Genomic DNA, 24,799 nt, shown 5'->3' on the forward strand with positions numbered 1-24,799 from the left:
TGGTTTCTCTGGGGCTTTGTCTTCTTCCTCTGGGCAGACTGGAGCTATGATGGGTTTTTGAGAGCCAACTGAACTTCCAGCTGAATGGGCATCTGTCTGAGGCTGAATCCAGCAGCCTCACCGGTGCTTTGGGCTGCCTGGGGACAGGACTCAGCCCAAAGGCCCTCAGGGCCTTCCAGGGTCGAATTGAATGAGCTATGCAAACAAAAGGGAATGGCAGGAATGATAGCTTGGTGGAGGAAAAGGATGTGGGCAGTTGACAGAGCCTGGATGATGCAACTCAACAACCATTAGAAATTCCAGTGTAAATGTAACAGAAAAAAAAATCCTAGGGATGAGTCATATGATTGGAACAGCTTCCCACCAAAGTCAGACTGCAGGAATGGGTTTTGGTCTCAGTGGAAGAAGGTTTGGGCTGTGATAAATCCAAACTGGAGACTTGCCAGGAAATCTCAAATGGTGCATTAGGCTTGGCCCCATCCCAGGATTGGGGATGTGCACCAGGAGTTGCATCCTTCCTTTGTGAAGGGCGCTGGGATGTAGGGATGTGCACCAGGAGGGTGTTTGAGAAGGACACTGGGATATGCACAAGCAGGAATGTTGGAGAAGGCTGTTGGGATATGCACCAGGAGGGGATTGTGGGGACTTCATTGGAATGTGCACCAGGAGGGGTGCTTGGGAAGGACCCTGGGGTGTGCATCAAGAGGGATGTTTGGGAAGGATGGTGGGAATGTGCACCAGGACAGGTATTTGGGAAGGATGATAGGCTGTGCACCAACACAGGGGGTTTGGGATGTGTGGAGCTGCCAGCTCTGGGCAGGCAGAGCTGCAGCAGGACCATGTGCTACAGAGATCTGTCCTGCCCCTGGCTGGTGTGTGGGGAGGGGAGGAGTATTTTATTTGCACCACAGGGTTTAAGTGGTCGTTATTAAATCCCTACTGGAGGTTGAGTGTTGGATCAATATGTTAATTTTAGCCACGGGGTTGGAGTAGCAGAGGAAAGCTTCCAGCAGCAAAGGGAAGTTCTGGGCTGGTTTGCCTCTCACCCCCTGCTGCTGTTTTATTAATGCTCACTGTTCTCCCAAGGTGCAGCCCACATTCTCGGCAGTTAATGCCAATATTTCCATGCACGGCAGAGTAAAGCTGACCTGAGCAAAATCCCACTTCATTGGATCAGTCAAGAAATAAATGTCCATGTGCCCTGTTCCTGCACTGAAATGATTGCTTTGGTTGACTGAATATCCCTCACTGCTTTGGTTCGAGCAGATTTTTAAGTGAGCCCTAGTGCCGTGCAGGCTGGAGATGCTTCCCTTTCTCTCTCATCTGTCAAAATCATTTTATAGAGTAACACAGAATATCAGAAGGGACTGACAGAATCAGACTTCTCTATAATTTATTCACAAGTTCTTGTACTAAAAATCATCTGACTTTCACAACAGTTGGCAGGATTTCTACAATGCGCGAAAGTGAAACTTGTCTTGGAGGTGTGTGATTCCAGGTTGTTTCAAGCTTTCCAGATCTGAGAATGAGAGAATCAGCTTTTGGGAAGGTGGGGAAGGTGAGTTTCCCATGGCTTAATGTGACCTTAGAAATCCAGAAAGGTCAGGCTGACTATCAAGGTATAATGCACAAATTTCTTCAGGCAGTATAACAGATGACAGATGCTCATCTGTGAAAAACCTGAGAAATGTTTTTCAACTTGTTCCTTACATAAAGACAGAGAATACAGATCATCCCTATCACATGTTTTCTTTTTTCTGTAGGAAATTTTCCTGTGTAGGGCACTGGCAGTGGCAGCTTGCACCTGAGCATGTTGTCAGGCTGCTGCTGGAGGCACGAGGAGGTGGAGGGAGCCTGTGATTCCTTTTAGGTGGTTCTTATTTCTCTGGGGTATTCCTGTCCCACTCTGCCACTCCCTGGGAAATCTTGTTCCCTCTGTTCATGTTCTTGTGAGCGCCATGATGCTCTTAGAGCTCTGGACATGGGATTGGGAATGAGAGATGAGACAAGCTGTAGACAAGGGAATGTCCACTTTTCTTACGGCTGCTGGAAATACTGAGCCCTTATAATGTCTGATTTTTTTCCACCACAGGTATGTTCAAAAGGCTGAATTGCCTCTCCTTCTCCTTGGTCACCTCTCTTTTTCCTTTGTTTACCGTCTCCTGTGCCATTTTGACTTTTTCAGCCACAGCACACTGTTCTTCCCAATTTTCCACCTCCATCCAATGCCTTTCTGAATGCCCTACCTCAGCTTCTCCAAGTCATGGCACAGTTCCCCTTCCTCCCAATGTTTGCTGAGTGGGGACAGGAGTCCTGTCCTTGGAAAGACCCTGGTGCAGCATCTTCCCATCCTTGGATACATGGGATTGCAGCCTGTGCTAGCTGTCCAAAAGCAACTTTTAATGGCTGTTGGCATGGAGACAAGCATTTGGAGCAATTGCCACTGACATACCTGCTTCCCTTGAGCAGGGAGAGGGAACCTCCAGCTGGATCCACTTGGTCATATGGATCTTCCCCTGTGCTGCTCCTGCCCTCCCTGCCATCTCCCTGTGGGCACTGAGTGGGATGAGGGGTGAGTCTCCCTTGCAGGGAGGTGGTGTGGAGGGGCCCATCTACCTCATCCCTTCCTTGCCTCTGAGATCCTGTCTCTCCTATGCCACAGGACTTGGCCAGTGTTTTTGGCAAGGAGAATGCCTCCCTGGCTCCCTCAGCACTGATGTGCTCTGTGACTCTAGCCTGTTCCTCCATGAACAGCTTTCCAGCCTAATCCTCGACAAACAACTTCTGGCAGCTCTTCCAGGATCTCTGTCTTCTCCCTCCAAAGTGAATAATGCCCCTGAAGTGACAGCAGTGACTGAAAATGAATGAATGAGCAGCTTCAGGTGATTTCTGATTCACAGCCAAGCTGCAGCTCAGGGCTGCACTCTGGATTTCCATCACGTTCACACTGTCAGCCTCATCCCGAGCCCAGCACTTGCTTTTCTCTGTGTTTCTGTTGAGGATTTATTCTGCACCCCCTTGTGTGTGTCTGAACTCTTCCACTGGCAATTGTGGTTCTGTCTCTCCTGATAGAGGCAAGTCCTTGAGAATGACAGGATTGATCTTGGATCAGCTGCAGCAGCCATCCTCTGCAGCCTCTGCTCAAATCACCTCTATAATTCCTCATGTGTCTTTGGGTTTCTGTGCTGCATTTTGGGCTGCCTAACACCTGAAAGTCCATCCATATGCCGAGTGCTGCAGGCACAGGCACTGTTCCAGCGAGCTGTGCCTGTGGCTCCCTGGATTTGCAAGCCTCTGTTGCCTGTAGCACAAGTGAGGAGCTGTGTGACCCTCTCCATGAGCCCCTGCATGCCCAGGACTCTTGGCAGACCGATCACCCCACAGCCATGTCTCAACTCTTTGGGTCAGATCCTGCCACACAGCAGAGCCCTCAAGTGGGTGGTGGCAGCCAGCACAGAGGGGACCTGCAGGCCTTCCTGGAGGTGGGAAGCTGTGGGGTCTGGAAATGGAAAATGCTGTTGTGTAGCAGGCAGAGAAGTTTTCAAAGTGGTAATGTTGGCTTCCATAGCACTCCACAGAGCTCAGAAGAGGAGGAAAATGCTTATTCATGAGCCTCTTGATGAGATGAAATCTGGCTAAAAAGGTCCTTCACATGGAGGTGGGGTGGTCATGCTCAAGGTCTGGGGTGGAGGAGGCTGTGGACCTGTCCTGCTCAGGTAGCCCGGTGTTAGTGCCAGAGATCTGCCCAGCATGCTGAGCTGTGGCAGTTTGGAGAGAGCCAAGTGAGGGGCCACAGCAGTGACACAAGAGGACAGGCAGGATGAGCTGTCAGCCTTAGCTCCAGTATGGGAAGGTGCTCCAGTTTGGCAATAGCCAAAGCATGGCTGGACTCTTCCCCAGTCTCAGCTGAGGCAGCCAGAGCATGGTCTCCTGGCTCTGTGGAGTGACAAGGACAGAGCTGTGTCTAGAACCTTCATCTTTCTCACCTGCCTTGCAGAAGGCTCAGCTTGGAGAGTATGTGACACAAGGAGCCAGAACACAGAGACTGTGGGACATTGGAACCATCTTGGGAGCAGCCTCTTCCCTCACCGGGTGCTCAGAGGCATTAGGGGAGATGAAACCTCATGGTGGACACTGGAGGGCTACTCTGACACCAGACAAGGTCTTTCCCTTGCAGTATGATGGTGGCTTTGTACATCCTTCCATGAGTGAGACCATCCCTGGCACTGGAGTGATTCACAGCAACAAGGTCTGTGTCAGCAAATAAGTGCAGCACCAACAGGAGAAATGCTGTGCCAGCACCTGAGCTGTGCCCAGCACCTAAACTGTGCCCAGTGCTTAAGTTCCACCAATGAGACCTCTCAGCACAATGGGATCCTGCTCCTGCACTCCCAGCTGAGGTATCCACGAGTGTCCCTTGACATCAGGGCTCTTTAAAGGCACCTGGATGGTGGTGGCCAGAAATTCTATTGCTGTTCCACTTCTTAGCGTGCAAAGAGCTGGTTTTCAAGCTAATACATGTATGGCTGGGAGCAGGAGTTTCAAATCTCTGGGAGGGAGATGGGCCCTTCCCCTGCAGGAAGTCTTGACCCTGATGGTTCCAGCTCTCCAGGAAAGCACAAGGGCACAGAGTTTTTTATGGGATGTTTTAGAGAGGAAGCAAAGGTGGTAAAGAGGTGGATACGAGTAATTAGGGGAAGATTACGCATGGGATCATAGGGGAATATTGGGGTGGCCCTGGTGTAATCCGGCGGTGCTGTCCCAGGGGGATGAGCTCTCCCGGAGGAGCGGGAAGGGAGCGCGAACCCCGCCCCGCTCTCGTCCCGCCCAGCTCCGGGGGTGCCGGCAGTACCGGAGACCGACTCCGCAGGTTCTGACTGGGACCACCAGGGGGCGCCGCGCCCCAGAGGCGCGTTCGGAGCCCGGGCCGGGTTCACCTTCGTGGGGAGAGAGGGGCAGTGCGGGGGAAGCGGGGTAACCGGGGCACTGCGGGGTAACCGGAGCTGTGCGGGTAACCGGGGCACTGCGGGGTAACCGGGGCACTGCGGGGTAACCGGGGCACTGCGGGGGGAGCAGGGTTCTGTGGGGCGAGCGGGGCTGTGCGGTGCAGTGCGGGGTGAGTGGGGTAGAGTGGAACTGTGCGGGGCGAGGGGGGCCGTGCGTGGTGTGTGGGACTGTGCGCAGTGAGCGGGGCTGTGAGGGGTGAGCGGGATGAGTGGGGCCATGCACGGTGAGTGGGGTGTGCGGGTCAGTGAGGCGTGAGTGGGGCTGGACGCAGGGTGAGCTGCGTTGGGTTTGCCCGTAACACCCACGGGGGAGACCCTCAGCCTTTGCACCAGGGCACCCCAGTACCCCAGCCCTGGGCACCCCAGGGATGCTGGACACTGCCGGACTGCGGGAACTGCGACCTCTGGCGCCGCGGCTGGATCGGATGGCCCCAGGACCTGCAGGAACCGGCAGGCCCCTGCTGTGGGAGATCCCGCTCCTTTTTATCCCTGGCAGCGGGGAGGGAGACGGGTGTCTCTCCGACACCGCCAGTTTCCCCAAAAGTGGCAAACTGGCAGCAACTGTCTGAGCCCTGCTAGCACTTCTCTGCTTCCTGCGGGCCTGGTTTTGGGGTCCTCAGGGTGGATCCCCCAACATGCCCTGCTTGTCCCCAGGCTGGGGATCAGAGCCAGCCCGTCCTGTTGGTGCCACCAAACCTCGCTGTCTGCAGGACCCCCAGCACCACTGCCACGGCCCCAGGGACACCCAGGGATGGCTCTTGGGGCTGCCCTGCTGTGCATCCCTTAAGAGCACTGTAATGTGATGTCCCACTGGTATGACCTCCCCAGGTGTGATCCCTCCCGATGTTTTTCCCAGATGTGACTGCCTCCTGTGGCCTCCCTAAGTGTGACGTCCCTTGGGTGTGACCCGCAGCTGCGACCTTCTCGCGTGGACCCCCCCAGTGAGACCCCTTCCCGTAGATGAGACGCCCCCACGTGTGAGGTCCCCTGGGTGTGACCCGCAGCTGTGACACCTCATTTTCCCCCGGGCGCGACCTCCCTCCCCCGGTGACATCCCCTTGTAGCTGTGACCTTCCCAGCTGTGCCATCCCCTCCTCCGGTCGCCTCCCCGCGATGTGAGACCCCGCGTGCCGCCTCCCCGCAGTCTGATCCGAGACGTGAGTGTCCCCCTGCCAGTGTCCCCCTGCCGGTCCCCCCCGCCATGGCAGGGTCCCCCCGGTGTCCCCCCGCCCCTCTCCGCAGCGCTCCACGCATGCTCGGCGCCCGCCCCTCCCCGCTCTCTGGCCGTTCCCAGCGGCAGCGGGGCAAGGATGAAGGACCGGACCGGGGAGCTGCGCGCTGTGAGTCCGGGGCGCAGCCGGGGCTGCGGGGGATGCGGGCAGCCCTCTGCCCCCATCGGGGACCGCCCGAAGCCGTCTGGGCCCCCCTCCGTGGGCAGGGGCCGCCCTGCTCTGAACGGCGGCGGCGAGGGGGTTGGGCGGGGGCTGGCAGCAGGGGATGAGCCCCCCGGACATTGCCAGGATGTCGGGATTAGCGGGGGGGGGGGTTCCCTGGGCTGCGCCGTCCGCACACCGCGCACCGCTCCGGTTCTGCCCGGCTTCGGGCGGTGCGAGCGGCGAGCTGCGCGGTACCGGGGGGCCGCGGCGGCGGAGCAGCATCGCCGCTGGGAGGAGCGGATACGGACGTGTGTTTGTAGCGGTGCGGGCGGGGGCTGCCCGCGGGCGGCGGGGTCGTGCCGTGCCGTGCCGTGCCGTGCTCCCCGGGACCGTGCCGCGCCCGCCCCGCTCCGCTCCCCTCCCGTTTTGCGTGCTCATCCTCCGGCGCAGCCGCTGCGGCGGGGCCGGGGGCCGCCTGCGGCCGCTGCACCGCGGTGACCCCAACGCCGCGACCCGGCTTGTCGAGAAGGCCTCGGGCTTCGTGTGCCACCGTAGCCGGCCCTGTGTCCCGCGGAGGCCCCGAGCCCCCCGCGGCCCCGGAGCGCGGGCGGTGGGAGGCGGCGGCGGCTGCGCGCATGGAGCATCGGTGGAAGGAGCCCCCGGTGCCCCCGCTGCCCATGCCCGGGCCCCCTGCGGCACCCTCGGGGACGCCGCGGTGCTGCTGCCCTTGCTGGGGCCGAGCCCTGGGGACAGCGGCAGTGGCCGGAGGGGCTGAGCCCCAAATCCCGGAGTGCTGCTCCAGCCCCCGCCCCGTACCGCCTCCTGGTCCTCCCGCTAGTGCTTTTTCTTGTTTGGTTTTTTTCTTTCCTTTCCTTTTTTTTTTTTTTTTTTTTTTTGGTGGATTATTTTTTAAAATTACTTCACGGTTGGAGCTGCAGAGCCGCCTGGGATTGCAGGGGAGTCTGTCCCGTGGGGAGGACTCTGCCATAGAGCGAGGGGCAGTGGGGACCACTGTTGTGTCCAGTCTGGTCGGGCATCAGAGCTGCCCCCAGGATCACTTGGCTGGGAGTTTGGTTTGGTCTGAAAAAACCACAGGAGGATGGGGCTGGGGTGATGCAAGGGGCTGAGAGGGTGGCTGTCGGGGATGATGGGCAGCTCTTGGGGTGGTTGGGCAGCTCTGAATGCCCAGGGCTCGCTGTATGTGCCCGAGGGTGGCTGTGGATTCTGGAGGAGGACGAGGCTCCCCCAAGAGCTGCCTCCCCGCTCTGCCTGGAAAACACCCAAACATGGGGCTCTGTCTCCACCACCAGCACAGGCTGTGAAATGGGATTGGAAAGCAGGCTTTTTAATAATAATAGTAAAAAGAAGCCTCGTGAATGTCCTTTTGGCAGCCGTTGCTGGCTGAGAAGTGATGCCATGGAGTATTTTAAAATTTCTCTGTTCCTTTAAATATGCCTTAAGAAAAATAAAATGTGTTTTCGCCTCACTCCCGCTGCTGCTCCTTATTCATCAGCCTCATGCTGAGGGTGCAGCATTCTTCCCGGGGACTCCTGGGGATGGAGGAATGCTTTTGAGCATCCAGTTGCCCCGAATATGGGTAGGTGCCCCCTGGCAGGACTGCAGTGAGTGAGGCAGTGTGGATTTACACCCTTGGTACTGGCAGACACCAGGGAGGAGCGAGATGCTGCAGTGGACACAGGGTCAGGAGCATTTGAACTTGTATCCTCTCTGCTGCCTCATTAATAGCCTGGATTGGTTCTTCCCATGTGAATACAGTGTTTAAATTCTGCCAGGGATGATAAAAAAGAAGGATTAATAAAAAAAGAGCTGGCATTGTTGGAGCAGAGGAGGGGATGCAGGGCGGTCACTGCTCTACAGAACACGATCTCCATGTCTTAACGGGATTTTTTAAATGGTACTTGAAATTCAAAATGCTAATCCCAGCTCTTTTCTGAACCTCGGCTCTGGTTTGGATCAGACTTGCTGGAGCTTATTCAGTGCCCTTGTCTGAGTAGTGCCCCCAGGTCTGCTCTGGACCAGGGACAGGAAATTTAACTTACAGATAAAACATGTCCTCTTGTTGTGGGGGAGAGCTGCTGAGGATGGGCTGTGCAGGATGCCTTGGATGAGGCTGAGCAGAGCTTTTGTTTACAGCTGCTTCTGTGCAGGTGTCACAGCTCTGGCTATCAGTGGTGTTTCCTGCCCATCTGGAGTGGGTCTGGAGCTGGTCCCGTTCCCCAACACCCCCAAAAGCAGCCCTGATGAGATGGTGTGTACATGCAGGATTGTGAGAGTCCTGTGGTGCTCCATCATGCTGACAGCTCAGTTTGAGTGAGGCATTGGGATTTCCAGGATGTGACACAGGTCCAAATGGTAAAATAATTATGAATGGTGTTAGGAGAGTGGGAGGAAGCAAGGGAGATGTGCCAGTGTTATAGGATCGCAGAGTGGTTTAGGTTGGAAGGAACCATCCAGTTCCAGTCCCCAGCCATGGGCAGGGCCCATTTTTTGGGGTGCACTTCCCCCTGTGCCCGTTGTTCATCGCCACAGCTGGTTTTGTGTGCATTTCTCCAGTGATGTTTGTGTGTTTGTGCCGTGCCACTGCCCTTCCCAGCTGGCTGAATCCTCACTCCTGACAGCCAAGTGCCTGCTCCCAGCGCTGCCTCCTGCCAGTGGGAGTTGTGGGAGATGGGAGTTAAAAATAAAAGGAGAGAGGAAGTGAGGTGGGCTCCAGGTCCGGCTCTGTGGATGCACCATGTCCCCTCCTGTGACAGTGAAATCTGCAGCAGTGACCCAGGACTCACAGCCTGACCTCTCTCCATCCATTCCTCTTAATTCCATCCTGTTCCTACTGAGGCTTTCTCTCCTGGGGGCACAAATGTGAAGTCGAGCACAGTTGCTGTTTGCAGAGGTCAGGTCTTGTGTGTCTCCATCTTTTCCAGAGCCCCTGGCTGCAGAAGTCCCTACAGACCTTGCAGATGAATATATTCACTTGTTCAGATGCCATCTTCCTTTCCCTTTTTAACCCTCTTCGTTGCCATAAGTGCCTTCGAGCTCTTCTGTTCAGCCAGAAGGGTCACACGTGAATAATTCAGGGTCCTGTGTCCCTGCCAGTCGGGAGTGGGGCTGTCACATGGTGGGTGACAGCCGGTGGCTGTGTCCGCAGCTCCGCCTGCTCTGCCTCGGCCTGACAGGCTTTAGCATCACTGAAATGCTGGGTTTTTGGGGGTGGGGAGGAGCAGAGCTGCCGTGGCAGGTCAGACATCATGGCTGCCCTTAGAGCATTCCTGATCCCACAAGCTCTGCGGCAGGGAAGCTGCTTTGCCTGCTCCCGTGGGGTCTGGAGCAGGAGGGGTGAGATTCTGCTGGACCTCACTGCTGGGGTCTGCTGGGCTGGGCAAGGAGGAGGTGGCAGGAGTGGTATAGATGAGCCCTACATGCTCTTGTGTGAGATCTTCTTGTGTTCCTGCATGGCCCTGTGTGAGATCTTCTTGTGTTCCTGCATGCTCCCGTGTGGGGTGTTCTTGTGTTCCTGCATGCTCCTGTGTGGGATCTTCTTGTGTTCCTGCATGCTCCTGTGTGGGATATTCCTGTGTTCCTACATGCTCCTGTGCGGGGTGTTCCTGTGTTCCTGCATGCTCCTGTGCGGGGTGTTCTTGTGTTCCTGCATGCTCCTGTGTGGGATATTCCTGTGTTCCTGCATGCTCCTGTGCGGGGTGTTCCTGTGTTCCTACATGCTCCTGTGCGGGGTGTTCTTGTGTTCCTACATGCTCCCGTGTGGGGTGTTCTTGTGTTCCTGCATGCTCCTGTGTGGGATATTCCTGTGTTCCTACATGCTCCTGTGCGGGGTGTTCTTGTGTTCCTGCATGCTCCTGTGTGGGATCTTCTTGTGCTCTTACATGCTCCCGTGTGGGATCTTCTTGTGTTCCTGCATGCTCCTGTGTGGAATATTCCTGTGTTCCTACATGCTCCTGGGTGGGATCATCTTGTGTTCCTGCATGCTCCTGTGTGGGGTATTCTTTTGCTCCTGCATGCTCCTGGGTAGGATGCTGAGATGTTCTTGTGTTCCTACATGATCCTGTGAGAAGTTCTTGTGTTCCTGCATGCTCCTGGGTGGGATGTTGAGATGTTCTTGTGTTCCTACATGCTCCTGTGTGGGGTGTTGTGTTCCTGCATGCTCCTGTGAAATGTTTTTGTGTTCCTACACGCACCTGTGAGATGTTCTTGTGTTCCTACATGCTTCTGTGTGGGATGTTCTTGTGTTCCTACATGCTCCTGTCTGTGTGAGATGTTCCTGTGTTCCTTCATGCTCCTGTGTGAGATGTTCTTGTGTTCCTACATGCTCCTGTATGGGATATTCTTGTGTTCCCCAGCACTGAGGGTCCTGGGTGTCTCTGTGGCTTAGGGATGCTGTTCTCAGCAGTGGATGCACACCATGGTAGGGCAAGCCAAAAACTGGGAAAACCTTTTTCTGTGCTTTAAATAAACATGGCTCCAGGCAAAGCCCAGACTCCAGGTCAGCTCTGGGTGGTGTGTCTTGTCCCCAGCCTGGGAGGGGCCTGGTGGGGCATGGACAGGGTTTGAGGGACAGACAGAGCTCAGAGGGGACGCTGAGCCCCAGGGTCCCTTGGTCTGTGCTGGGGAGCTTCAGGTCTGGTGCATGGGGGTTTGGAGGTCCCACTGAAGTCAACTTAAATACAAGAATACTCTTGACCCACTGAGATCTGGTGTCAGTCTGGGCACCAGAGAGTGATAAGAGTGATAATAAGTGCAGCCAGATAGGTCAGCTGTGCACTGGGTGTCTGAGAGGATGGAGCCAAAAGGGTTCAGTCTCATCCCCGCTGTTTTAATAGAAGTGTCTTTGTGTGTGAGCTGCTCGGAAGCTGTACAAATGTTTGTTTTGCCATGTATCTCCCCATTAACAAGATTTCTCAGGAAATATGCAAAATTATCACTACAGGCAGAACATGTACAGTAAGGCTCATTAAGCTAAGTACTGTGATAAATTGCTTCTTCCAGAAAATTATGTTTATTAGCAAAAAAGGAGAAGAGTGAGCCCAGGTGGAAGGCCAGGAAGACAGAGTGTGTGGTATTGTTCTGGCTCCAGGTGACCTGAGCACACCTGCCTCAGGGGAGTGTCCTTGCACCATGGGATGATCCTGGAGGAGATGTGGGGAGGGGAGGGCAAGCAGAGGACAGCAGGGGAAATGGAGATGGAGCAGTGCTGTGTCAGGACCAGACCAGGCACAAAGCCAAAGAGGCTCTTTGCTAAGGGAAAACATGAAACGAGGCAACTGTGGAAGCACAAGGAGAAGAAAGTTTTGCTGAACTGAAAGAAAAGGAGAGAACAGGGGGGACGTGTCACAGGCTGCTTGCACCTCTGCACCTCTGCCTGTGCCCCTGACTGCAGTGGCCAGAAGCAGGGCTGCTGTTGGGAATGTGGGCACTGCTTTTGCCCCCCACATCAGGGAGCAGACTTATGGCTGTGAACAGGGGACAGGCTGTGGCATTTGATGTGTCATGGGCTCACAGAGTGGTTTGGCTTGGAAAGGACCTTCACAGACCACGTGGTTCCATGGGCAGGGATACCTTTGGCTAGACCAGATTGCTCTGAGCCTTCTTCCAGTCTGACCTTGAACACTTCCAGGGATGGGGCTGACACAGCAGACAGACTTCAGGATGCTCAAGTCCTGCATGAGAGATGTTCTGAAACATCTTTCACCGTTTTTCAGTGATACTCTGAGTGTTTTCCATCGTGATGCAGCTGCTGTCCCCTTGCAGGAGTGATGGAAGTAGTGAGTGGAGTCCAGGACATCTGCTGGCCAAAAGCTTGAGGATATCCAGAGGAGAACTGGAAGTCCTTCTGCTCCATCAGCCCTGGAGAGCTCAGGCTCAGGAAAAGATTCCCCTCAGTTGCCAAGGAACCTTCAAAGAATCATATCATCCAACCCTATTGCCATGGGTTGGGACATCTTCCACTAGACAACTGACTGGTTGTAGAATTCCAAATCTCCTGCCCAAATTGTGTTCATTTACTCCTAGGCCAGCATGTTCTTTCTACAGGAGAAGGTTCCTCCTCCCTGCTGCCTCCTCCTCCTCAGGCATCCACAGGCCCCTCAGGATGCACCCCAGCACAGGGGGCAGACCTGGCTGTGCAGCATCAAATATTGCTGCAGGGTGGGACTGAACTTTGTGTTAAGAGTGCAGTTTTCCAGATTCTAGGGAATACTTGCAGACCCACGTTTCTTTTCATGGGAAATAATTAGAAATGAAGTTTTCTGCTCACTGTTCTGTGAGTTTTCAGGAGAGTTCTGCCACTGTGGCCACTTCTGTGCTGCTGTACTTCTGCAGATGTGTGCTGCAGGTTTTCCAGTATGAGCTCTGTCTTTTTCCCTGCCACTGCAGGTCTTCCATCAGGTTCTGTCAGACTTTGGGTTTGTGTATGAAATGACTGTTTTGGTTTTCCAGAGGACCTTTGCCTTTTGGGAGGATCAGTGTCTCACCTGGGTGGTGCTGAGGTTCTTTTACAGGGTCTAGGCAAGAGCACCAAAGGAATGTCATTGAGCTTTCATGACCATGTGAGCAACCTGGTTTTGTGAAGGTGGCCCTGCTCAGGCAGGGGGTTGGACTGGAGCATCCTTGAAGGTCCATTCCAGATCAGTATTCCATGAGTGCCTGTCTGTAGGTGGGGTGGTGGGATTTGCAGGATAAGCATTGTGTGGACTGTGTTGATCCCACAGCCATGGGACTTGTGGTGCTGCCCCTGTCACCTTCTCTGCCTGAGGCTTCCCTTCTTTTTTCTCTCACAGTTTCCTAGGACAGGCTTCAGTGTCATTAGTGGCCATCACCAGGGCTTGGTGACACTGGCAGGCACCAAAACACAGTGATGATCCCAGCAGAGACCTCTCTGAGGGCTGACCCTGTGAATGGAGTGGACAGAAGAGATGAGTGCTGGGCTGCAGGTCCTTCTGCTGCCCATGGGCAGCTCTGGTCTGCACAGGAGCTGTAATCATGATCATGCCACTTAGAGGATGTTAAAAAATTAATTTCAGATTATTTAGGTCTGTTTTAAAGCAAATCATTCTCCAGCCATGACTGTAAATTTATAAAGTAGTGGCTGTAAAGTACAGGTGCTTTTCCAGCAGGTGATAGTGCTGTCCACATTTCAGAGCTACAGGAGGAGGTCAGTGAGTTCAGCTCATTGCCCTCTCCAGACTGGTGTCACCTCTGGTGCTTGCTCTTCAGTTAGGGAGAATTTTACCTGTTTGCTTTTAAAACTGAGCTTAAGAGGGATCATGGTTCTCATAAAAGGCTTGGACTTTGTGCCAAAGGCTGGGAGTTGTTTTGCAGGAATGCAAGCAAGCACCTAAGGACAAAACTCTTGGAAATCATGTTCTGCCTTGCGCTGCTAGTGTTGGAAATACCTCCTGACTCATGCAGATGTTGCTGAATGCTGAAGTCATCTGTGCCTTGGACTTTTATTCATTAAAAAAAAAAAAAAAAAGTTGTCAATTGGAAGGTATGGGCTGGTTTTGGTGAATATTAGAATTACAGAATTGCTTAGGTTAGAAAACCCTTCTAAGAGCCAGCTGTTTCCCCAGCACTGCCAAGGCCAGCTCTAACCCCAGGTGCCACAACTACACATCTCTTAAATCCATTCAGGGACTGGGGACTCCACCCCTGCCCTGCACAGCCTGTGCCTTGGCAACTGGGCTGGACAGCCCTTTCCATGGAGAATTTTTCCCCAGTATCCAACTAAAATTGCCCTGGCACAACTTGAGAGCATTTCTTCTTGTCCTGTCCCTTGTTCTCTGGGAGCAGAGCCTGACCCCCACCTGGTTCCACCCTCCTGTCAGGGCATTATAGACAGTGAGGTCCCTCCTGAGCCTCCTTTTCTCCAGGCTGAGCCCCCCCAGCTCCCTCAGCTGCTCCTGGTGCTCTAGACCCTTCCCCAGCTCCATTCCTTTTCCTGGACACACTCCAGGATCTCCATGACCTTCATGTTGTGAGGGGCCCTGAGCTGACCCCAAGGTTTGTGGTTCCTCAGCAGTGTCCAGCACAGGGGGACAATCCCCCAGGTCCTGTGGACACTTTATTTCTGATACAAGCCAAGTGCCACTGGCCTCTTGCCCACCTGGGCTTGTTGTCATCTTATTGCAGGGGTTCCACACTTTCTTGGTGTTTCTCATGGGCAGCTCCTCAGAGCACTGACCCTTTCTTCTTCACAAAGGAGCCAGCTGACTCCAGCTCCCCTCTCAACCAGCCACCCCACTCTGTTATAGCACTCTTCTTCTCACTGGTCACAGCTGTGGCCTGTTCAAGTCAGGCCTGCTCCTAACCTTTGATAGTTGGCCCAGCTGCAACTCCTTAGGGGTAAGATTACTTTCTACACTATCTTTATTTTCTTATATTCTATCCCCCTACATGGGCTTATGTTCAGCTACTGCTGGCCAGCACCCCAAGGCCTTTCCCAGCTTTCCAGTGACTGCCCCCAGCCTGGAGCATTCCATGGGCTTGTTGTTACCCTAGTGATGAACTTGGCCTCATTGAATGTCACAGAATTGGCCTTGGCCCCTTGATTCAGCCTGTCCAGATCCCTCCTGCCCTCCAGCAGGTCAGCATCTCACCTGCCTTGGTGTCTTCTGCTGAGGGTGGCCCCGGTCCCCTTGTCCATGTCATTGATGAAGCTGTTAGACAGGAGTGGCTCCAGCACTGATCCCTAGAGAACAGCTCTGGTGGCAGGCTGCCAGCTGGATTTAATGCTGGAATTGGGCACAGCTGAGTTTGGGGCCTGTGTGCCATGGAATGGCCAATTTGTCATGGTACACAGCTGTATTATATGGTCTGCAGGAAGGGCTGAGCCTGAGACCATAGGTGGTTTGAGGCTTGGTTTTGGGTGGTTCAGCTCTCCAGGGCTGTCTCCTGGGAGCACACCCTCTCCCTGGCCTTATCCTTATCCTTAGCCTTGGCACCACCTCCCTGGAAACCTTCAGGAACAGGACTTCAGCCCTGCTTGAAGGGCTTTTTTTGGCTGCTGCAGATGCCTAAAGCAAATCCTGAAGTGTGGGGAGGTCAGGGTGATGCCTTAGCTTTAGATTTTGTATTTTTCACATTCTGAGCTGCTTTAGTGTGTGGGTCTAGGCTTCATATTATGGGATGGTGAGCTCTCTGCACAGAGCAGGGAGACAAAACAATTCCTCCTCTAGCTGGGCACCAAGGACAAATGATCCAAATCTCAGATCCAAGAGCATAAACAATGGACTGGAGAGAGAAAAACAAGAAGGATGGGACTGCATGGGCTAAAGCTGGAGCAGAACTTATTAAAGTGAGAGACTCCGTGACTTGTCGAGCATTTTGTGATGATTTTGGGTTGTGCTGCCCAAGGTGGATCCATTGAGGCCTCCTAATAAATCCCTGCTTTATTCTTTGGCTCTGTCTAGCCTCTGTTCTAGGTCAGCCTTCCCAAGGCATGAAGGGCAGCCCCAGGGTGAGGGACCCTTTGCTGGGTGGGAGATCCACAGGTGCCCTGCACCTTGTCCAGGTGGGGCTGTGCTGAGCTGCCCTTGTGCTGCCAAGCATTGCAGAGCCAGGGCTGGGGTGTTCCCAGAGATCTGGGCATCTCTGCCTTCTCCTGTGAGTCCTTTGGGCTCTGTGAGATGGCTGAGATGGCCGTGCTGCTCAGTTGTTGTGACCTTGTCCTTGCACAGCTGCCTGCCAGAATGAGCTGCCCTGGGAGCTCTCAGTCTCAGTGCCCTGGCCTTGGGGGTTTGGGTATAGGGGACAAGGTGACTGCTGCTGGGTGTTGGACCACTGTGTGTTGAGTTTGCAGGGTCCCAGGACGGGGGAGGAATTGATGAGTCTGACTCCATGTTCTTAGAAGGCTAATTTATTATTTTATGATATTATGTTATATAAAAGAATGCTGTACTAAAACTACACTAAATAGAGAAAGGATACATCAGAAGGCATGACAAGAATGATAATGAAAACTTGTGACTCTCCAGAGTCTGACACAGCTGATGGTGATTGGTCATTAAGTTAAAACAATTCACCTGTTGGATAAACAATCTCCAACCACATTTCAAAGCAGCAAAATCAGATAATTAATTTCTTTTTTCTCTGAGGCTTCTCAGCTTCCCAGGAGAAGAATCCTGGGCAAAGAAGATTTTTCAGAAGATAGGACAGTGGCCCCCGTGTGCCGCTCTGTGTGGGGACACGATCCCAGATGTGACCCACAGCTGCTCAGAGACAGCCCCGGGAGCAGCTTGTGCACCCTGCCGTGCTACAAAAGAAGATAATTTTACAAAGCAAGTCAAGCCCAGATGGCTGGGATCTCTTCAGCTGGGCAGAGCAGCACGGAGGTGTTCGTAAATAAAAACAAACAGATGCAGCCTGGGAGTGAAGCGGTGGAGCAGCCTCCTCATCTCAGGGATGAGGCCTTTCTGTGCTTCACTGAGTGGTCCCTAAAAGGGGGATGGCAGCTGGTGTGGCTTTTCCTTTCCCTTGTGCTTTTGTGAGCCTTGCCTTGTCTGCTAGGGTGGGAGGCAGCGTGGTGCTGGAGGCAGGCAAGGGCTCCCTGCTGTTGGGACACAGATGTTTCCCAGGAAAGTGTGCCAGCAGGGCTTGGCAGAGGGCTGTGCCTGGGTTCAGGTGTGCCCTGCAGGGACTGAGCCCCCTTGTTCCTCTGGCCTGCCTCTGCTGCCTGCACCAGCTCCCTGGACATGGGCAGATTCACCTGCAGCCCTGACAGGAGAGGACAGGAACCTGGACCTGCCCATGGTCACTGCTGGGGTGACAGAGACCTGGCTGTGCCCCTGGTCACTGCTGGGGTGACAAGAGACCTGGCTGTGCCCCTGGTCACTGCTGGGGTGACAGAGACCTGGCTGTGCCCCTCACAGCCCACCCTGCCAGCTCTGCTGTTTGGAGGAGAGCTAGCATTGGGTCTTTTTCAGGTGTTCTGTGCTCCTTTGCCTCTTTCAGAAAGTGCTTGGAGAGGGAATGGGCTGGGCTGAATGAATTTGTTAGCATGTGCTGGTTACAAAACCTCCAAACAGAGCTGGGATGCTCCGGGGCTCTGGATGTCTTCCCATCTGCTACTCCTTTTTGTCAGGGATGGTATCACAGTTTGCTTCTGCCTCCACTTGGGATTTTGGCCCTTGTGGAGGGCACTGTGAAGCCTGTGAGGCTCCAAAAGCTGCTGGTGGAGCTCTGCCCTGCCCTCCCCATCCAGCCCCTGCTGCTCAGTAGCACTGAAGAGGCAGCAGCTCCCAGAGCCATCCCAGCTGCCAGGTCAGGGCCCACATGGTGCCACTGCCTGGCCTCTGGTGGACTGGAGAAATAAAAACCTTGCAAAAGAAGGGTTCTCCTCACCTACCCTGTGTGGGGGGAAGTCTGGAAGCCCTGGGTCCTTGGTGCTGCCTGACAGGGCCTGAGGCAGAAGTGAAGGGCACTGGGAGGATGCTGTGCCTGACACTGTGAGTTCCCAGGCTGGGGAATTGTTTGCTGAGCAGCACCTGCAGGTGGTTTTGACTGAGTCAGGAGCTTTCCATGTGACTTTGGAAACCTGGGATGCTCACAGTTGGGATGCATGAAGCCAAAACACTGTTATGTTTCCATTTGAAACATGGGGGGGTTGTTTTGTTTTGTTTTGTTTTATGTTTATTTTTTGAAAGTTTTGGCCTCATTCCTACTTTTGTACTAGAATTAATCATGGGGGGACACCTCAAGCTTGGGGTGGAGCAATGAGGGCCAGGGTGGAGGGAGATGCAGGGAGCAGCTGATCCATCACCCTGCATGCTGTGGGCATCCCCTCTGGCTCCAGTCCAAGTCCCCCATTAGTGGATGTGGCTGCTCTTTCTGGCCCAGGGCTGGGGTGGTGGGCTGGGATGCTGTGCCTGACACGGGGGTGAGAGGCAGGATGGCACTGAGGGTGTTTCCAGTGACGTGGGTTGCACAGATGGTGCCCTTCTCCAGCCCTGAGTGACAAGTGACTTGTGCCCTCCTGTCCAGCAGGCTCCATCTGTGTAATTTCCTCTTCATGGGGCTTCTGGCTGGGCTCTGTGCCACTCCCCTTGTCCAGTGCCTGCCCTAAATAACATCTCTGTGCCTGTCCATCAGCCTCTGTGCTCCCAGGAGAGGTCTGCCCTCAAGCACGAGTGCCTCTGGCAAGGCTGTGTGTGGCTTGGGTCCCCTTCCTGCAGGATTTCTGGGTATGGCAGGGTCCAGTGGGCAGGACCAGGCAGGGATGTGACATCCTTTGTGCAATGAGCCAGGCCTGTTTTGGGTGTGGAAGGGACAAGCAAGAGGTGACAAAGACAATAACATCTTGGCAGGTACCGTGCTCTCCTGCTGCTCTTCCTCTGCTGCCAGTCCCTGGCCTTCCTGGTTTCTGTACAAGTCTTCATTTAAAATTAACAGTGGGAATACTCTGCTCACAGGCTTCAGAAAAGGGCTCAGAATTCTGGCAAATTGAGATCCTGCCAGAATGATGGCAAAAAAAAAATGCTGAATAGGCTTGTGGGGAGGTTGTGTTGAAGGTGTGTTTTTCTGTACAGGGCTGCAGGGGCTGGCTGGTGCTTCCCATCCAGTTCCACCCCCTGCCTTGGGCAGGGACACCTTTCACTAGTCCAGGCTGCCCCAAACCCTGTCCAGCCTGGCCTTGGACACTTCCAGGGATGGGGAAACCACAGCTGCTCTGGACATCCCACCCTCATGGACCAACATTTCTTCCTCATGTCCAGCCTGATTCCACCCTCAGTTCAACACCATTGTTCTGTGCTGGGACCCCAGAGCTGGGGACAGCTCCAGGGTGTCTCAGAGCAGAGGGGGAAAGGAAAAGGGGCTGAGGGTGAGCCCAGGAGACACTTGTCTTTCTGTGCTGCCAGTGCCCACGGCTAGGTCAAGCCCCATTGGACACTGCCCAGAATCCCCTGATCCATCCTCACAGGGGGCTCTCAGCCCCTTTTCCTTTACTCTTCCTCTTGGGTGCATGGTGAGGTGGCAGGAGCTGCAGGCAGGACAGGTGTCCCTCCATCTCTGGGTGGTGTGGATGTCCTTGTCCCTGATGTGGAGAGGCTTAGCAGGGTGAGGGAAGAAAGATCCCTGACCTGTAAACACACATCCAGGGTGGTGTTTGCCTTGGCAGGTGCATCTTCCATCACTCCCAGTATGTGTCCCCAGGGTCTGTTGGCATTATCCAGGGTCCTGGGGGGTGTAGGTGGGGGTCTCTGTTGTTGCTGCCCATCCAGTGGGCTCCCAGTACCACCCACCAAAGTGTGTGATGCTTCAAAGCTGGTGATGCTTAAAATCAAGCCCAGCACCAACCTAGCAGGCACATATGATTTGTAAGTGGAATGTGAACATGGATAATACTTGTATCTCTGTAGCAAAGCTCTGTCCTTGCATTCCTAGCTTTAGGACATGGCTCTTTGTGACTCCTCGATGGTGAGCCCTCCTGCCATGTGCTGTGGGAGTGCTTGGGATGCTCTGGGAGCAGTGGAGCACATGTGGGCACTGCTCTGGGAGCAGTTTTTGACCCCAGGTGGAGCTGAGCTTACAGCCAGGCTTGGTGCTGGCTGAGGGGTGGCATTGGGGTGGGGACAGTGACAGCTGTCACCGTGCTCAGATGGTTTGGAGCAAGGCTGGAGCAGTGGTGACACAGGACAGGGGGAGGGACTGGGCTGCCTGGTGGCACTGGCATGCAGGGAGGATTTAAAAGAGCCCATGTCCAAATCCTGCCCTTGGCTCCAGGGAGGTGTGGGAGGAGTTGGATGTGCTCATGTACCCAGCTCTGCCCCAAGCCTGAGCTGTGCTCTGGCTCTCCATGCTGGACTGAGGCTGCTGAAGGGTATGGGAGAGGTGGTGTGCACCTGCTGGGAGCAAACTGCAGAATTTTGGAAGCAAAAAACTTCAGGGAAAAAGCTGGCCCTGCCTGATGGCAGTGCCTGCTGCAGGGACTGTGCAGCCCCAGCCTGTCCCAGCACACAGGGAGCCAGTGGCACCAGGACAGTGACTGTCCCCTGGGCTGGGCACTGCTGAGGCATCTCAAATCTTGGGGTCCTCCAAAAGGAAGACTTTGAGGGGCTGGAGCATGTCCAGAGAAGGGAACAGAGCTGGGGAAGGGTCTGGAGGACCAGGAGGGGCTGAGGGAACTGGGGCACACAGCCTGGAGAAAAGGAGGCTCAGGGGGAACCCTCTTGACTCCCTACAGCTCCCTGACAGGAGGATGGAGCCAGGTGAGGGTCACTCTCTTTTCCCAGGTTATCAAGTGACAGGATAAGTGGAAATGGCCTCGAGTTGCCCTAGGGGAGGTTTAGGTTGGATATTGGGCAAAATGTCTCCGTGGAAGGGGTTGTCAGACCCAGGAACAGGCTGTGCAGGGCAATGGTGGAGTCACCATCACTGGAGGGATTTGAATGTACCAACCCATCCCCAGGCTGGCAGCTTTGGCCATGCCCCAGCCTCACTGTGCCAGCAGCTCCTGGCCTGAGTGCCTGTGCCACAAATGGGCACAGCTTCAGACTTAAGGGCACAGTTTTCTGTGCCCATGGAGTGGTGGGCAAGAGCAGCACCAGGGCTGCTCTTCCTTGTCAGGGTGAGATTTTCACCAGAATTGTGGGAGCTCTCTGATCACAAAGGCTCTGGGTAACCATGAATGGGATAACTCTGTGGGAGTGAGTTACCTGTTGCAGTAAGGCAGAAAAATCATAAAGAAAGGCTTCATAAAATCAAACCTTCTCTCCTGGAATCAGTGGCTGGCCTTGTCAGGCTAACCCTCTGCAGGTTCCCATGTGAAAGCAATCCTGGTGTGAGCAGTTCATTAACATAACAGTCTATTCCTGGGTGAAAGACAACTTGCACCTATATAAACTGTTTTTGTATTCTTAGATAGAAAAATGAAAACTATCTCTCACAAACAACTTTTCCTGCTCATACACACTGAGAGCTTGAGTGACCAATCAATACAGGGTACCAACTTGTTACTGACCAATAAAGTAATTACCAAGAAAGCTCCTGGCCAACTGGAGTCCCACAGGAGGTCTGTAAAACTGTATAAAAAGGAGTTATGTGAATAAAAAGAGGGATTTTTCCACCATGAAGAAAATTGAGTCCCTGTGATTTATTCCGTTAGTTACCCAGGCAAAAAACACCACAAGTGGTGGCAAGGCTGAGAGCTGAGGTGTCCAGATGATACCACCCAAGTCAGTCACTGTAGGGTGGAAAGACAATTTTAGGGGGTGGGATAGATATTTCATCTGGCTTATTTCAATGTAAGAGGGCTCTCTCTGAAGACTGTAGTGGCTTCCTCTCTGCAGAGTGCAGAGGGACCATGGGGTGATGTGTAAGTGCAATCATCATGAGATGAGCAGAGGCACTCCTGTCTTAAATCTCCATTCCACCAGCTTCTTCTCTCTTGTAAAGATGGAGTAAGAGGAAACTTTTCCAACCTGTTAATTTTCCATTTCCCTCCGTCGTGTAACTGCTTTGGATGATAATCTTTTAAATGTCTCCTTATGTGCAGGACTGTAATTTTTCCTTCCCTTGAGAGCTTGCAGCCCCCGCCTTGCTGGGACAGGAGGTGTTTTCATCTCTGGTGACAATGACACACATGCTTCTGCAGACAAGGACAACCCCTCATTTGCCTGCTGTGACTTTACTAGTTCTGCTGTCTTATCTGTTTGCTCCCACCTTTCCTGCACTCTGCAGCACTCCTTTTACTTTCCCATCACAGCATCCCTCGTGTTTCCCATCACAGCATCCCTTGTGTTTCCCATGGCAGCATCCCTTCTATTTACCATCATGGCATCCCTTATGTTTTCCTGACATGGCATCCCTCGTGTTTTTCCATTGCAACATCTCTCATTTCCTATTGCAGCTTTCCTTGTGTTTCCCACTGCAGCTTCCCTCATGCTTTCCTGTGGCAGCATTCCTTGTGTTTCCTGTGACAGCATCCCTCATGTTTCCCATCACAGCATCCCTTGTGTTTTCCCATCATGGCATCGCCCAGGCTTTCTCCTGTGGCAGCATTCCTTGTGTTTCCCATGGCAGCATCCCTCATGTTTTCCCATCACAGCATTCCTTGTGTTTTCCTGTCACAGCATCCCTCATGTTTTCCCAGTCCAGCATTCCTTGCACTTTCCCAGTCCAACATTCCTTGTGTTTCCCATGGCAGCATCCCTCTTGTTTTCCCATCACAGCATTCCTTGTGTTTTCCCATCATGGCATTGCCCATGCTTTCTCCTGTGACAGCATCCCTTGTGTTTCCCATGGCAGCATCCCTCATGTTTCCTATGACAGCATTCCCTGTGTTTCCCATCACAGCATTCCTTGTGTTTCCCATCGTTTCCATGCCTCATGCTTTCCCATCACAGCATTCCCTGTGTTTCCCAGTCCAGCATTCCCTGTGTTTCCCATCACAGCATTCCTTGTGTTTCCCAGTCCAGCATTCCCTGTGTTTCCCATCACAGCATTCCCTGTGTTTCCCATCACAGCATTCCCTGTGTTTCCCAGTCCAGCATTCCCTGTGTTTCCCATCACAGCATTCCCTGTGTTTCCCAGTCCAGCATTCCCTGTGTTTCCCATCACAGCATTCCTTGTGTTTCCCATCACAGCATTCCCTGTGTTTCCCAGTCCAGCATTCCCTGTGTTTCCCATCACAGCATTCCCTGTGTTTCCCAGTCCAGCATTCCCTGTGTTTCCCAGTCCAGCATTCCCTGTGTTTCCCAGTCCAGCATTCCCTGTGTTTCCCATCACAGCATTCCCTGTGTTTCCCAGTCCAGCATTCCCTGTGTTTCCCATCACAGCATTCCCTGTGTTTCCCAGTCCAGCATCCCTCGTGTTTCCCATTGTTTCCATGCCTCATGCTTTCCCATCACAGCACCCTGGTGTTTCCCATGGTGGAATCTGTGGTGTTTCCCATTCCCGCTCCTTGCAGAGCTGGAGTGCTCACACAGGGCTGAGGGTGCCCTGGGAGCTCCCCCTCCTTGGGTGTGGGGTGTCCTTGGCTGTGTCCCATGCTGTGCCATGGGGCCCTGGCTGCTGTGGTGTTTTGGCCATCCCTCCCTGCTGGATGTGTCTGTTCTCTGCTCTCCCAGAGTCCTGGGGCTTGGAGTGGCAGTGCCTGGGGTGTTCCACACTCTGGCTAGTGTTTGCCCCAGCTCCTTGGAGGGGGTTAGCACGGGAGAGGGGGAAGATTCCTCACAGGAGCTCTGAAATAGGCCGTGGACTCTGCAGGAAGCCCTGGTTGATGCCTCTCTCTCTCTGTGCTGTTGCAGGCCAAGGACAGTGATGATGATGATGAAGTCACCGTCAGCGTGGACCGGGATCGTTTCATGGATGAGTTCTTTGAGCAGGTGAGAGGTTTGTTCCTCCAGTGTGGCCTTGAAGCTGCTTCAGACCTTTCTGCTGGCACCAGGATGGGTTCTGGGTGGTCCAGGCTCCCTGTGGCCACTGGGGATGGGATGAAGGTCCTGCCCTGGCTGGTGCTGCTCAGCTGGTGCTCAAGGTTGTGCTGAACACCAGGAACCTGGCTTTCCTTCAGACCTGAGGCTGTGCTGCCCTGTGGACGTTTCCCTGCTCCTCCAGAGCCCAGCCAGGCTGTTGCCCAGGCCATGGGAGCAGGGAAGCCTCACCCCCAGCTCTCAGGCCTTTCCCCAGAGCACCTCTGCAGAGCAGCAGTCTCTGCATGGCATTGATTTAATTTGGTGCCTCCCGTTCCCAAACAAGAGGTTGTCTTCTGGCATGTGGGTGGCTGTAAGATCTGCTTGCGGATTTTTAGCACACCCTTAGCATGGCATGTGTGTGGGGGGTGTTAAAATGGATCTGTGCAGGCAATGGAGTGGGAACTGGGATAAATCTGATGTGCAGGTGGAGGAAGATGAGCAAAGGAGTGGTGTGAGCCGAAGGAGAAGGCTGAGTTAGAGGGTGAGCAGCCTGGCAGGCAGAGAACACAGGAGAGGTTTCCCCTCTTGGGTGATGCTGTAGCACAGAAGTGCAGGGGAAATGCCAGAATGGATCTTCTGGAAAATGTGGCCTCCCTGGAATGGGGGGTGAGGATCAAATTGGGCATTTCTGGAGCTTTTTATGGAGCAAGGAGCCATGGGGGATTGAGCCACTACCAGCCACTACAAGCCACCACCAGGCTTGTGCAGTCTCAGCAGTGCTTTGCCAGTGGCACAGAGTCTGGGAATCAATCTGCTGCTGATTTATATAAATCCCAGAAGTTTCTCAGTGTATCACAAAGAACACAGGACATACAGTCTGTATTACACTGCTGTGAGTCAGAGCTGGCTGGTGGGATGGAGAAGGGCTGATTCCACAGTGGTGCTATAGTTCCAAACTGGAAAATATTTATCCAGGAGGGTGTTTGCTGTGGTTCAGACGTGTCATGGTTGCTTTGGAATAGGGTACAATAATCCC

At 53.9% G+C, this 24,799-nt stretch overlaps 1 protein-coding gene across 2 annotated transcripts in view; it reads left to right on the forward strand.

Moving 5' to 3' along the window:
• The first annotated feature begins 6,281 nt into the window (after positions 1-6,281).
• The window catches only part of STX1A (syntaxin 1A), a 74,518-nt gene continuing 56,000 nt past the window's right edge, over positions 6,282-24,799 (forward strand). For both annotated transcript variants that reach the window (XR_009489136.1, XM_059865671.1), the window contains exons 1-2: positions 6,282-6,346; positions 23,656-23,733. Coding sequence is in view for 1 of the 2 variants with exons in the window: in XM_059865671.1 (XP_059721654.1) it covers positions 6,317-6,346; positions 23,656-23,733 (108 nt within the window). In the remaining variant the exon portion in view is untranslated. The remainder of the gene's footprint in view (positions 6,347-23,655; positions 23,734-24,799) is intronic.

The sequence above is a fragment of the Haemorhous mexicanus genome, chromosome 22, assembly GCF_027477595.1.
Source record: "Haemorhous mexicanus isolate bHaeMex1 chromosome 22, bHaeMex1.pri, whole genome shotgun sequence".
NCBI classification, from domain to species: Eukaryota; Metazoa; Chordata; class Aves; order Passeriformes; family Fringillidae; genus Haemorhous; species Haemorhous mexicanus.